We start from the raw sequence: 13,242 nt of genomic DNA, 5'->3' as shown, positions 1-13,242 counted from the left end.
AAAGGGACTGAAATAAATGTGTCAACGTCTCTGCTGAAATAGCAGACAGAGGATTATCATATATGCACAATAGTATTTGTCCGCTAAAATCACCAATTATAATTTCCCTGAAGGACGTCTACAAGCAGAAGGGGGAGAGGGAAGAAATCAAAAATTGCCAACCCATCTCACTACTTAACGTGGACTACAAAATTCTGTCCAAGGTCATCGCCAATCGGGTCAAGTCAGCCCTGGACGTGGTAATTCACCCCGATCAGACCTGCCCCGTGCCCGGCAGGAAGATCTCTGATAGCCTGGCACTACTCAGGGATACGATCGCCTACGTACAGGACAGGGGGGTGAATACCTGCCTGATCAGCCTGGACCAGGAGAAGGCCTTTGACAGAATAGCCCACACGTACATGATGGACGTGCTCTCCAAAATGGGGTTTGGGGAGGGAATCCGTGATTGGACCCAACAGCTCTACACAAACATCAGTAGCGCCGTTTCAATCAACGGGTGGGAATCAGAAAGCTTTCCGATCAAATCTGGAGTCAGGCAGGGCTGTCCTCTCTCCTCCGTCTTGTTCGTGTGTTGCATCGAACCCGTTGCCGAGTCCATCAGGAGGGATGCGGGCATAGGAGGGGTGACGATCCCAGGCAGCGGAGACACTCAGGTCAAGGCCTCCCTGTACATGGACAACGTCGCCGTCTTTTGCTCGGATCAGCTGTCGGTCCGCAGATTGATGAACATCTGCGACCAGTTCAAACTGGCCTCAGGGGCCAGGGTAAATTGCACCAAGAGCGAGGCCATGTTCTTTGGGAACTGGACCGACCGATCCTTTGCCCCCTTCGCTGTTAGGTCGGATTACCTTAAGGTGCTGGGGATCTGGTTTGGGGGGGCCGGGGCATGCACCAAGAACTGGAAGGAGCGCATGTCCAAGGTGAAGCAGAAATTGGGACTGTGGGATCGACGATCCCTCTCGATCGTGGGCAAAAACCTGGTCATCAGGTGCGAGGGGCTCTCGGTGTTGCTGTACTTGGCACAGGTCTGGCCCATACCTCGCTCCTGTGCCGTGACAGTCACCCGAGCCATCTTCCGCTTTATCTGGAGATCAAAAATGGACCGTGTCCGCAGGGACACGATGTACAAATCTCTGGAGAAAGGGGGGAAAGGTGTGCCCAACGTGGCCCTCATCCTGATGGCCACTTTCGTGTGCGGCTGCATCAAGCTTTGCGTCGACCCTTGGTACGAAAACACAAAATGTCACTACGTGCTGAGGTTCTACCTGTCCCCGGTGTTGCGATGGATGGGCCTGGCCACGCTGCCACGGAACACTCCTTCCAGTTGGACCGTTCCACCCCACCTGTCCCTTGTCGAAAAGTTTATGCAAAAAAAATTTCGACCACAAGACGATCAGTAAGTGGTCCGCACGTAACGTCCTCGAGACCCTGCAGGAAAAGGAGATGATGGATCCTGTCAGTTGGTGCCCCGAGCAGACTGTCAATGTCATTTGGCAGAATGCCTCATCGCCAGAACTTTCAAACAAGCACCAAGACCGAGCTTGGCTGGTGGTGAGAAGGGCCCTTCCTGTCAGATCCTTCATGCACTCTCGGACTCTCAGCGCCACCGCGCGCTGTCCCCGAGGAGGCTGCGGTGCAGACGAAACCGTCACCCATCTCCTTATGGAATGTGCCTTTGCAAAGAAGGTCTGGAGAGAGATGCAATGGTATCTGTCCAGGTTCGTACCGAGCAATTCCGTAACACAGGACTCTGTGCTCTACGGGCTGTTCCCGGGGACGCACACCGAGACGGACATCAACTGCTGCTGGAAGACCATTAACTCGGTGAAAGACACCCTTTGGTCTGCCCGAAACTTGCTGGTCTTCCAATGCATGGAGCTGTCCTCGACCGAGTGTTGCAGACTGGCACATTCCAAGGTCCAGGACTACGTGCTCAGGGACACACTGAAGCTAGGCGCAGCCACCGCAAAGGCTCTGTGGGGAAAGGCAACCATTTGGAGCCTTCCTGCCATTGTATACCGAGGGGCTGCAATCAGGGAAAACCCCCCCACCCCGGGCAGAATGCAAAATTCAAATTGCTGTAATGAACCTGTAATGAATCTGTAATGTACCTGTAATGAATCTGTAATCAATAATCTGTATTGAGTATAATGCAATGAGACAACCCAGAGTGTCATGAACTGTAATTATGCACAATGTGTTCATTGAACTTTTTTTTTATTCGTTCATGGGATGTGGGCGTCGCTGGCAAGGCCGGCATTTATTGCCCATCCCTAATTGCCCTTGAGAAGGTGGTGGTGAGCCGCCTTCTTGAACCACTGCAGTCCGTGTGGTGACGGTTCTCCCACAGTGCTGTTAGGAAGGGAGTTCCAGGATTTTGACCCAGCGACGATGAAGGAACGGCGATATATTTCCAAGTCGGGATGGTGTGTGACTTGGAGGGGAACGTGCAGGTGGTGTTGTTCCCATGCGCCTGCTGCCCTTGTCCTTCTAGGTGGTAGAGGTCGCGGGTTTGGGAGGTGCTGTCGAAGAAGCCTTGTCGAGTTGCTGCAGTGCATCCTGTGGATGGTACACACTGCAGCCACAGTGCGCCGGTGGTGAAGGGAGAGAATGTTTAGGGTGGTGGATGGTGTGCCAATCAAGCGGGCTGCTTTATCTTGGATGGTGTCTAGCTTCTTGAGTGTTGTTGGAGCTGCAGTCATCCAAGCAAGTGGAGAGTATTCCATCACACTCCTGACTTGTGCCTTGTAGATGGTGGAAAGGCTTTGGGGAGTCAGGAGGTGAGTCACTCGCCGCAGAATACCCAGACTCTGACCTGCTCTCGTAGCCATGGTATTTATATGGCTGGTCCAGTTAAGTTTCTGGTCAATGGTGATCCCCAGGATGTTGATGGTGGGGGATTCGGCGATGGTAATGCCATTGAATGTCAAGGGGAGGTGGTTAGACTCTCTCTTGTTGGAGATGGTCATTGCCTGGCACTTGTCTGGCGTGAATGTTACTTGCCACTTATGAGCCCAAGCCTGGATGTTGTCCAGGTCTTGCTGCATGCGGGCTCGGACTGCTTCATTATCTGAGGGGTTGCGAATGGAACTGAACACTGTGTAATCATCAGCGAACATCCCCATTTCTGACCTTATGATGGAGGGAAGGTCATTGATGAAGCAGCTGAAGATAGTTGGGCCTAGGACACTGCCCTGAGGAACTCCTGCAGCAATGTCCTGGGGCTGTGATGATTGGCCTCCAACAAGCACTACCATCTTCCTTTGTGCTCGGTATGACTCCAGCCACTGGAGAGTTTTCCCCCTGATTCCCATTGACTTCAATTTTACTAGGGCTCCTTGGTGCCACACTCGGTCAAATGCTGCCTTGATGTCAAGGGCAGTCACTGTACTTGATTTAACCTGCAAATCGTATAATCAGTATTGTGTACGTTTGGAATGTGATATGACAACTGTATTGTATGTTTTGCTACAAATTTTATGAATAACTTATATTTTTTGGAAAAAAAAACCAAGAGTCAACCATTTAGAGCCTTCCTGCATTGTATACCGAGGGGCTGCAATCAGGGAAACCTCCCGGGGCAGAATGTAAAATTCAAATTGATGTAATGTACCTATAATGAATCTGTAATCAATAATCTGTATTGAGTATAATGCAATGAGGCACCCCAGAGTATCATGAACTGTAATTATGTACAATGTGTTCATTGAACTGTACTTGACGTAACCTGAAAATTGGTATAATCTGTATTGTGTACGTTTGGAATGTGATATGACAACTGTATTGTATGTTTTGCTGCAAATTTTATGAATAAAGTATATTTTATGAAAAAAAAACGAAGAGTTAACACATCTTATGGAGGACAGGAGGAAAACTGCAATAAAAAGATAAGTTGAGAAAGCTCCCACTATTTTACCAAGACTGGACCTTCTTCCAAACTCATTCAGGTTTTTTTCTGTGTGTAGTTACCACTATTTTCCTCCAGGGGCACTCTTCACGCTCCCTGCCTTGTGACGAGTGCTTCACTGCGACGGAAGTGACGCTCACATTCCGCGCGGCGAAGCTGTGCGAAGGGAGGGAAGGGGAAGATGGCGGCGTTGCAGGGGATCCCTGTCTCGGTCTCTTACGGTCACAGCGGCCCCCTGGACACCCCGGCCGGGCCGCACCCCCAGCATCAGCCGTCGCACGCCGAGCGGAGTAAAGAAGAAGCGACAGGTAGGCAGGAGGGCGGGGTGGGGCCGTAACCCTGAGGCGGGCAGCGCGGGCTGCAGCCCCGGGGACGGGGGAGCTGTGGTAACTTGGGCTTCAGGGGCAGGGGGACCGGGGGGGGGGGGGTGAGGGCCCCGAGAACAAGGAGTTGGAAGAATAAAATGGAGATGGAGGGGGCTTACTGAAGGATGAACCAATTCGTGAGGTAACGGGGTGGGATTATCCCCAAGGTTGAGAGCCCATCATCTCCACAAACTCTTTGGGCACAGGTTGGGAATGGGGACTCCCCCTTCATCCCCCCCCTCCATCCCCCCCTCCCCCCCTCCCCCCCCTCCCCCCCCTTCAGTTCCCCCCCTCCCCCCCCTTCATTCTCCCCCCTCCCCCCCCTTCATTCCCCCGCTCCCCCACCCCTTCATTCCCCCCTCCCCCCCCTTCATTCCCCCCTCCCCCCCCTTCATTCCCCCCTCCCCCCCTCTTCATTCCCCCCTCCCCCCCCCTTCATTCCCCCCCTCCCCCCCCTTCATTCCCCCCTCCCCCCCCCTTCATTCCCCCCCCTTCATTCCCCCCCTTCATTCCCCCCCCCCTCCCCCCCCTTCATTCCCCCCCCCCTCCCCCCCTTCATTCCCCCCCTTCATTCCCCCCCCCCTCCCCCCCCTTCATTCCCCCCCCCCCTCCCCCCCTTCATTCCCCCCCTTCATTCCCCCCCCCCTCCCCCCCTTCATTTCCCCCCCCCCTCCCCCCCTTCATTCGCCCCTCCCCTCTCCCCCCCTTCATTCCCCCCCCCTTCATTCCCCCCCCCTTCATTCCCCCCCCTCCCCCCCCCCCCTTCATTCCCCCCCTCCCCCCCCTCTCCCTCCCCCCCCCTTCATTCCCCCCCTCCCCCTCACCCCCTTCCCCCCCCCCCCTTCATTCCCCCCCTCCCCCCCCCTTCATTCCCCCCCCTCCCCCTCCCCTTCATTCCCCCCCTCCCCCCCCCTTCATTCCCCTCCCCCCCCTCACCTCCCCCTCCCCCCCCCTTCATTCCCCCCCTCCCCCCCCCTTCATTCCCCCCCTCCCCCCCCCCTTCATTCCCCCCCTCCCCCCCCCTTCATTCCCCCCCTCCCCCCCCCTTCATTCCCCCCCTCACCCCCCCCTTCATTCCCCCCCTCCCCCCCCCTTCATTCCCCCCCTCCCCCCCCTTCATTCCCCCCCTTCTTCCCCCCTTCCTTTCCCCCCCCCCCTTCATTTCCCCCCCCCCTTCCCCCCTTCATTTCCCCCCCCCCTTCATTCCCCCCCTCCCCCCCCCTTCATTCCCCCCCCCTTCATTCCCCCCCCCCTTCATTCCCCCCCCCCTTCATATCCCCCCCCCCCTTCATTCCCCCCCCCTTCATTCCCCCCCCCTTCATTCCCCCCCCCTTCATCCCCCCTCTCCCCCCCCCCCCCCTTCATTCCCCCTCTCCCCCCCCCCCCCCTTATTCCCCCTCTCCCCCCCCCCCCCCCCCCTTCATTCCCCCTCTCCCCCCCCCCCCCCCCTTCATTCCCCCTCTCCCCCCCCCCCTTCATTCCCCCTCTTCCCCCCCCCCCCTTCATTCCCCCTCTCCCCCCCCCCTTCATTCCCCCTCTCCCCCCCCCTTCATTCCCCCCTCTCCCCCCCCCCCCTTCATTCCCCCCTCTCCCCCCCCCCTTCATTCCCCCTCTCCCCCCCCCCCTTCATTCCCCCTCTCCCCCCCCCCCTTCATTCCCCCTCTCCCCCCCCCCCCCTTCATTCCCCCTCTCTCCCCCCCCCCCCCCCTTCATTCCCCCTCTCCCCCCCCCCCCCCCCTTCATTCCCCCTCTCGCCCCCCCCCCCCCTTCATTCCCCCTCTCCCCCCCCCCCCCCTTCATTCCCCCTCTCCCCCCCCCCCCTTCATTCCCCCCTCTCCCCCCCCCCCCTTCATTCCCCCTCATCCCCCCCCCCCCCCTTCATTCCCCCTCTCCCCCCCCCCCTCCCCCTTCAATTCCCCCTCTCCCCCCCCCCCTTCATTCCCCCCTCTCCCCCCCCCCCTTCATTCCCCCTCTCCCCCCCCCCCTTCATTCCCCCTCTCCCCCCCCCCCTTCATTCCCCTCTCCCACCCCCCCCTTCATTCCCCCCTCTCCTCCCCCCCCTTCATTCCCCCTCTCCTTCATTCCCCCTCTCCCCCCCCCCCTTCATTCGCCCCTCTCCCCCCCCCCTTCATTCCCCCTCTCCCCCCCCCCCCTTCATTCCCCCTCTCCCCCCCCCCTTCATTCCCCCTCTCCCCCCCCCCTTCATTCCCCCTCTCCCCCCCCCCCCCTTCATTCCCCCTCTCCCCCCCCCCCCCTTCATTCCCCCTCTCCCCCCCCCCCTTAATTCCCCCTCTCCCCCCCCCTTAATTCCCCCTCTCCCCCCCCCTTAATTCCCCCTCTCCCCCCCCCTTAATTCCCCCTCTCCCCCCCCCTTCATTCCCCCCTCTCCCCCCCCCCCCCCCTTCATTCCCCCTCCCCCCCCCCCCCCCTTCATTCCCCCTCTCCCCCCCCCCCCCCCTTCATTCCCCCTCTCCCCCCCCCCCCTTCATTCCCCCTCTCCCCCCCCCTCCCTTCATTCCCCCTCTCCCCCCCCCCCCCTTCATTCCCCCCTCTCCCCCCCCCCCCCTCATTCCCCCTCTCCCCCCCCCCCCTTCATTCCCCCCTCTCCCCCCCCCCCTTCATTCCCCCTCATCCCCCCCCCCCCCCTTCATTCCCCCTCTCCCCCCCCCCCTTCATTCCCCCTCTCCCCCCCCCCCTTCATTCCCCCTCTCCCCCCCCCCCCTTCATTCCCCCTCTCCCCCCCCCCTTCATTCCCCCTCTCTCCCCCCCCCCTTTCATTCCCCCTCTCCCCCCCCCCCTTCATTCCCCCTCTCCCCCCCCCTTCATTCCCCCTCCTCCCCCCCCCCTTCATTCCCCCTCTCCCCCCCCCCTTCATTCCCTCCCCCTTCATTCCCCCTCTCCCCCCCCCCCCTTCATTCCCCCCTCTCCCCCCCCCCCCCCCTTCATTCCCCCCCTCCCCCCCCCCCTTCATTCCCCCCCTCCCCCCCCCCCTTCATTCCCCCCCTCCCCCCCCCCCTTCATTCCCCCCCTCCCCCCCCCCCCTTCATTCCCCCTCTCCCCCCCCCCCTTCATTCCCCCCCTTCCCCCCCCTTCATTCCCCCCCTTCCCCCCCTTCATTCCCCCCCCTCCCCCCCCCTTCATTCCCCCCCTCCCCCCCCTTCATTCCCCCCCTCCCCCCCCCCTTCATTCCCCCCCTCCCCCCCCCCTCATTCCCCCCCTCCCCCCCCCCTTCATTCCCCGCCCTCCCCCCCCCCCCCTTCATTCCCCCCCTCCCCCCCCCCCTTCATTCCCCCCCTCCCCCCCCCCTTCATTCCCCCCCTCCCCCCCCCCCCTCCCCCCCCCCCCTCCCCCCCCCCCCCTCCCCCCCCCCCCCTCCCCCCCCCCCTTCATTCCCCCCTCCCCCCCCCTCCCTTCATTCCCCCCTCCCCCCCCTCCCTTCATTCCCCCCCCTCCCCCCCCCTCCATTCCCCCCCTCCCCCCCCTCCATTCCCCCCCTCCCCCCCCCCCCTCCATTCCCCCCCTCCCCCCCCCCTCCATTCCCCCCCCTCCCCCCCCCTCCCTTCATTCCCCCCCTCCCCCCCCCCTTCATTCCCCCCCCCTCCCCCCCCTTCATTCCCCCCCTCCCCCCCCCCTTCATTCCCCCCCTCCTCCCCCCCCCTTCATTCCCCCCCTCCCCCCCCCTTCATTCCCCCCCTCCCCCCCCCTTCATTCCCCCCTCCCCCCCTCTTCATTCCCCCCTCCCCCCCTCTTCATTCCCCCCTCCCCCCCTCTTCATTCCCCCCTCCCCCCCTCTTCATTCCCCCCTCCCCCCCTCTTCATTCCCCCCTCCCCCCCTCTTCATTCCCCTCTCCCCCCCTCTTCATTCCCCTCCTCCCCCCCTCTTCATTCCCCCCTCCCCCCCTCTTCATTCCCCCCCTCCCCCCCCCCTTCATTCCCCCCCTCCCCCCCCCCCCTCATCTACCGCTGTGGGTGAGATTTATGCACATGATCCATCAACAGTACCTCGTATTGACCTTAGCAACAAACGGACTCTGCAATTGCGTATATGCGCAGAATTCCCATTCCCGAGCTGCTAATTGTTAACATTGAGAGAAAAGGCATGTATTTCATTTTAAGTACCAGCTTGGCTCACTGGTCGTACTTTTGCATTTGTCAGGAAGTCGTGGGTTCAAGACTGGAGCACATGTTCCCTCACTGAGGGAATGGTGCGTAGTTGGAGGTCCCGACTTTCATTTGAGATGTTAAACCCGAGGGCCCTGTGTGTTTGGGTTGATGTAAAAGATCCCATGACACTATTTGGAAAAGAGCAAGCAGGTTCTCCTGGTGTCCTGGCCAGCATTTATCCCTCAGCCAACGCCATCACAAACTGATTCATTGTTCATTTATTTCATTGGCAAAAGAACCAGAGGCGCATGAGGAACAAAATTTTTACGCAGCGAGTTGTTATCATCTGGAATGCACTGCCTGAAAGGGTGGTGGAAGCAGATTCAATAAGTTTCAAAAGAGAATTGGATAAATACTGGAATGGGGAAAATTTGCAGGCCTGTGGGGAAAGTGAAGGGGAGTGGGACTAATTAGGTAGCTCTTTCAAAGAGCTGGCACAGGCATGATGGGCTGAATGGCCTACTTCTGTGCTGTATCATTCTATTATTACTGGTTGTGTGCAAATTGGCTGCCACATTTGCCTACATAACTGCAGTGACTACAATTCAAAAGTAATTTGTTGATTGTGAAGTACTTTGGAATGTCTTGAGGATCTGTACAGAATTATATAAATGCTAGTTCTTTTGTTTCATTATAATGTAAGATGTGTTGCTAAGTGACTGGTAATCAAATAAGATATCTTAGTAATAGAATTTTTCTCTTTTTAAACATCTTGGCCGCACAGTTAAGCAGCTGTGTATTGTGTTGTGGAGAAGAAAGCACAGGTTAGCACTGGGATTCTATATTCAAAAACTTGTTCTCAGTTATGCTGTTCAGAAAGGAGATTGTTTGTGTAGAATCCAGCTAATGTTGGATGAAGGTTGGGGAAGAAGTGAGAGAAGAGCTCTCGCTTTCCTAGAATCCGACCTAGAATCCTACAATGGCATTAACACCATCCTGGAGTTGATTTACTTCTCACGTAGGGTAAAGTATGCAGCATAGGGTGTCCCAAAGAGAGAGAAGAAAATAGACAAGAAAAGACACGAGAGTCAGTTGGTCGTATTGAATATTGTGGTGGCATATGCTGGTACTGTTTTAAATGAGGCTATTACATAGAATCATTTCCAAACTTCCATCAGAACACAGTGACTTTTTAAATTGCTTCAGATTTCAGAAAGCTCTTGCAGATTGTTACCATGGGCTGATGTGTCTCAGTGAGTCTGTATCTATTTTGCAGCTCTATAAGCTGGGAGCTGTTTATCAATATAGATTCTGTTAATGACAGTTTGTGCTGTGTGTGATGTTGCACATATACACTCATTTGAGGAGAATACATAATGTGGAAGCTTTAAAATGTTTGAATTGGGAAAATTGCCGGCAAGAGATCATGCTTTCCGAATTAGAAAATCACTAGTTAAGGAAGATCTTAGAAAGAGGTTTCTGTGTGGGGTGGTTATGCTTTGGAGTGAGCTGTCTGTTCATTAAATGCAGACATATTCATCCTTAAATGACATAAAATCGCATTCTATCCATGTGTGTTTATATAGGATTTCAGAATAGTTCTGACTGCTCTCCAGTGACTCCTGCTGGAAGAGTGCACTTGTGTGAATGTTGAGTGAGGACACAGTTGGGTTTAGCGATCCTTTTGTGGCTCTGTTATGACGAACAGCCACTTGGCTAAAGTGACTGGTGCCCACCGGACCATACCCCAGCAGAGTCGTCAACCGGTGACGATGGAAGGGAAGTGAAGGGAGAAAATTGGCAAACAAAAGAGATAGTCGTTAACTCTGGACAGGGCTATTTTAATTGCTAAGTCAGATCCCTCGCACATTTGGGCACAGTGACTCCTTCAAGCCAGATTCTGAATGATGTGTATAACAATTACTGGTAAAAATATCTCAGTAAAAGATTATTTTTTATGCTGTTGAAAATGAGTGAGTTCAAATTATATTTAGAGACTCTGAACCGTTAATCCCACCAGTACTAAATAAGTGCTTCAACCACCCAATGTTTGACAGGTTAGTTAGGTAAAAAAATATATAATCAATCCCTTGATTTGTCAAGCCAGTTGATTCCACCCTCTACAAAACATTGGACTGATGGTTGAAATCCAGTGTTGTAGAAATCTGCTGATCATTCAATAAACCGCAAGCATTGAATTGCATTTTCTGGTCTTTGGTTTGTTTGGGTAACTGCCTATTTGTATTTGATCAAAAAATATGAATGTCTGGAGTATGTTTATTGTGACTTAAGATGTTGAGTGTTCATTTTAATCAGGGGATTGCAGTTTCTGTAACAGTTCAATGTACATAAGAACATAAATAGGAGCAGGAGTAGGCCAATCGGCCCCTCGAGCCTGCTCCGCCATTCAATAAGATCATGGCTGATCTGATCCTAACCTCAAATCTAAATTCATGTCCAATTAGCTGACTGTTCAATCATTACAGCAGGACAGGGGATGAATGTTGGGTTTCTACTACGTTTTTTAGTTTTTTGATTTTTTTTTTTAAAAGTCTGCCACTTTCCTGGACATTGGATGTCAACAAGCAGTTTGACCATGGAGACAGACAGCAGAGCCAAGCCTGGCTCTATCCTCACATGATGTGGAGATGCCGATGATGGACTGGGGTTGACAATTGTAAACAATTTTACAACACCAAGTTATAGTCCAGCAATTTTATTTGAAATTCACAAGCTTTCGGAGGCTTCCTCCTTCCTCGTTTTCCACAACATTCACCTGAGGACGGAAGCTTGTGAATTTAAAATAAAATTGCTGGACTATAACTTGGTGTTGTAAAATTGTTTACAACTATCCTCACATGGCATTTATACACACAGTTTGCAGCAGTAGTGCTTGGATTATAATCAGCAACAGAACTCTGGAGGTTTTTTCACCCTTTCCAGTCCACAGGTACTGAGGCCATCCTGGCTGAGATCAAATATGCGGGGCCAAACCTGTGCTTCCCTGGCCTGTATGCCTTAGATTCACACCAGACTGTGCATTACCCAACTTGGCCACCAGGGTAGCTCCTCTTCTGGGTATTAACCCCCCTCTCCTGAGAATTTGTCAATTAAAAGATTATATTGGATAATGTTACCCGGTGATAGTCTGAACATGGGATAAGTGTATATGTATCGGACCCATCTAGTTAATTGGAACTAAAAATCTAATTATGCGATTGAATGTTTTCAATTTTAAACTGCTAGGTCAGGTTGTTAGATTTTACACAAATTGAGATTCAAATTACAGGGCTCCAAGTTGCTGCCGACTTCCAGTTGAAATTTTTCAAGGAGCTGACCAAACCTTTGATTATTTAAGTCCTAGCTGACTCAAATATTGCATATGTGCACGACTGTGAGCTGTTTCTTTGCTACAGTTGCACTGCACTAAATGACAGAGGGATCAGGTTATAAATACTCACTCTGCGTAATCCCAAGTGTTGTTTCAGAAACCAACACTTTCTTACCCCCACACCAAATAGTTTCTCAAGGGCACAGAGCAAGATATGCAGTTTATCCCAGTTCTTGTGGGGGAAATGAATAATGGCAGTCTGCCTGCAACTATGATTCAACACCTCGAGTCATGGGACATTTTGATTATAAATGTTGTCATTACTCCCCTTTGAGAATAAGAGATTCTAACACAGAACAGAATCTCGAGGGCCCCCCTCAAGAGGCTGGAGCTTCCTAGTTGAAATCCCTTGCTCCCCAGTGAAGTATTGCAAGCTACATATTTCACTGTTTTACTTGTGTAAAACAAAAACAGCCAGAGAATCTGTTTGATGCCCTTTCCCCATGGGAAATGCTTCCACTGATTGGATAGAATCTTGGCTCGGTATCTGGCTTCTTTTGGGGATGGGGAAGTGAATGTAGCAAAAATGGCATAACATAATTCTTAAAACCTTTTGAGAACTTAAATTAATTTTAAAAAAACTTTTTCAAACAAAAAGTTTTAAATTGAGTATAAAAAGTACCAGTGTTTCAAAATAGCAATAGGATAGCTATTGAAATAGCGCAGAATAACCTATACTGTTTTGCCTTGCTTACTTGTAAAATTGGGTTGATGATGCATATGTTGTGGGCTTGTTAGTCCGCAATTTTGTATGTGTTTGTGGTTTATATGTTCAGAATTGTCTGTAGGAATTTAGCAAAATGCCAATTTGAACTGTGGAAGAACACCCAGCATTAATAGTTTTGTTTTTCCAAACTTAGTTTATACCTGCAGGGAGCATTTTGAGATGTACAATTAGAAATGGACATATTCTCCCAACAAATGTCAAATTAATTTTCTTTCTATTTGCTTGTTTTACAGAAGCTGAGAAGTTGAGTAAAATGAACTCCTTGCTGGAGAAGCTGCACACAAAATATAGCCAAACAAGACCCTGGACTGAGACTGCGAAACTTGTGCGACAAGCCATGGTAAGATTGCAGAGAAGATCATAAGAACAGGCGTAGGCCATTTAGCCCTTCGAGCCTTAACCGCCGTCCAATGAGACCATGGCTAATTCCATCCACCCGCCTTCGCTCCATATCTCTTAATACTCTTGGCTAGCAAAAATCTGTCGATCTCAGATTTAAAATTAATAATTGAGCTAGCATCTATTGCTTTTTGCGGGAGAGAGGGCCACACTTCTACCACCCTTTGCGTGAAGAAATGTTTCCTAACTTCTCTCCTGAATGGCCTGGCTCTGATTTTAAGGTTATGTCCCTTGTCCTAGACTCCTGCAGCAGCAGCAAAAGTTTCTCCCTTTTTAACCTATCAATTCCTTTCAAAATCCTAAAAACCTCAATCAAATCACCCCTTAACCTTCTATATTCCAGGGA

At 53.3% G+C, this 13,242-nt stretch overlaps 1 protein-coding gene across 1 annotated transcript in view; it reads left to right on the top strand.

Annotated features, from left to right (window-relative positions):
• The first annotated feature begins 4,081 nt into the window (after positions 1–4,081).
• The window catches only part of med1 (mediator complex subunit 1), a 36,349-nt gene continuing 27,188 nt past the window's right edge, over positions 4,082–13,242 (top strand). The window contains exons 1-2 of the mRNA XM_067968811.1: positions 4,082–4,218; positions 12,731–12,837. Coding sequence (XP_067824912.1) covers positions 4,092–4,218; positions 12,731–12,837 — 234 coding nt within the window. The 5' untranslated portion in view covers positions 4,082–4,091. The remainder of the gene's footprint in view (positions 4,219–12,730; positions 12,838–13,242) is intronic.

The sequence above is a fragment of the Heptranchias perlo genome, chromosome 30, assembly GCF_035084215.1.
Source record: "Heptranchias perlo isolate sHepPer1 chromosome 30, sHepPer1.hap1, whole genome shotgun sequence".
NCBI classification, from domain to species: domain Eukaryota; kingdom Metazoa; phylum Chordata; class Chondrichthyes; order Hexanchiformes; family Hexanchidae; genus Heptranchias; species Heptranchias perlo.
This window is presented reverse-complemented; position numbering and strand designations above follow the sequence as displayed.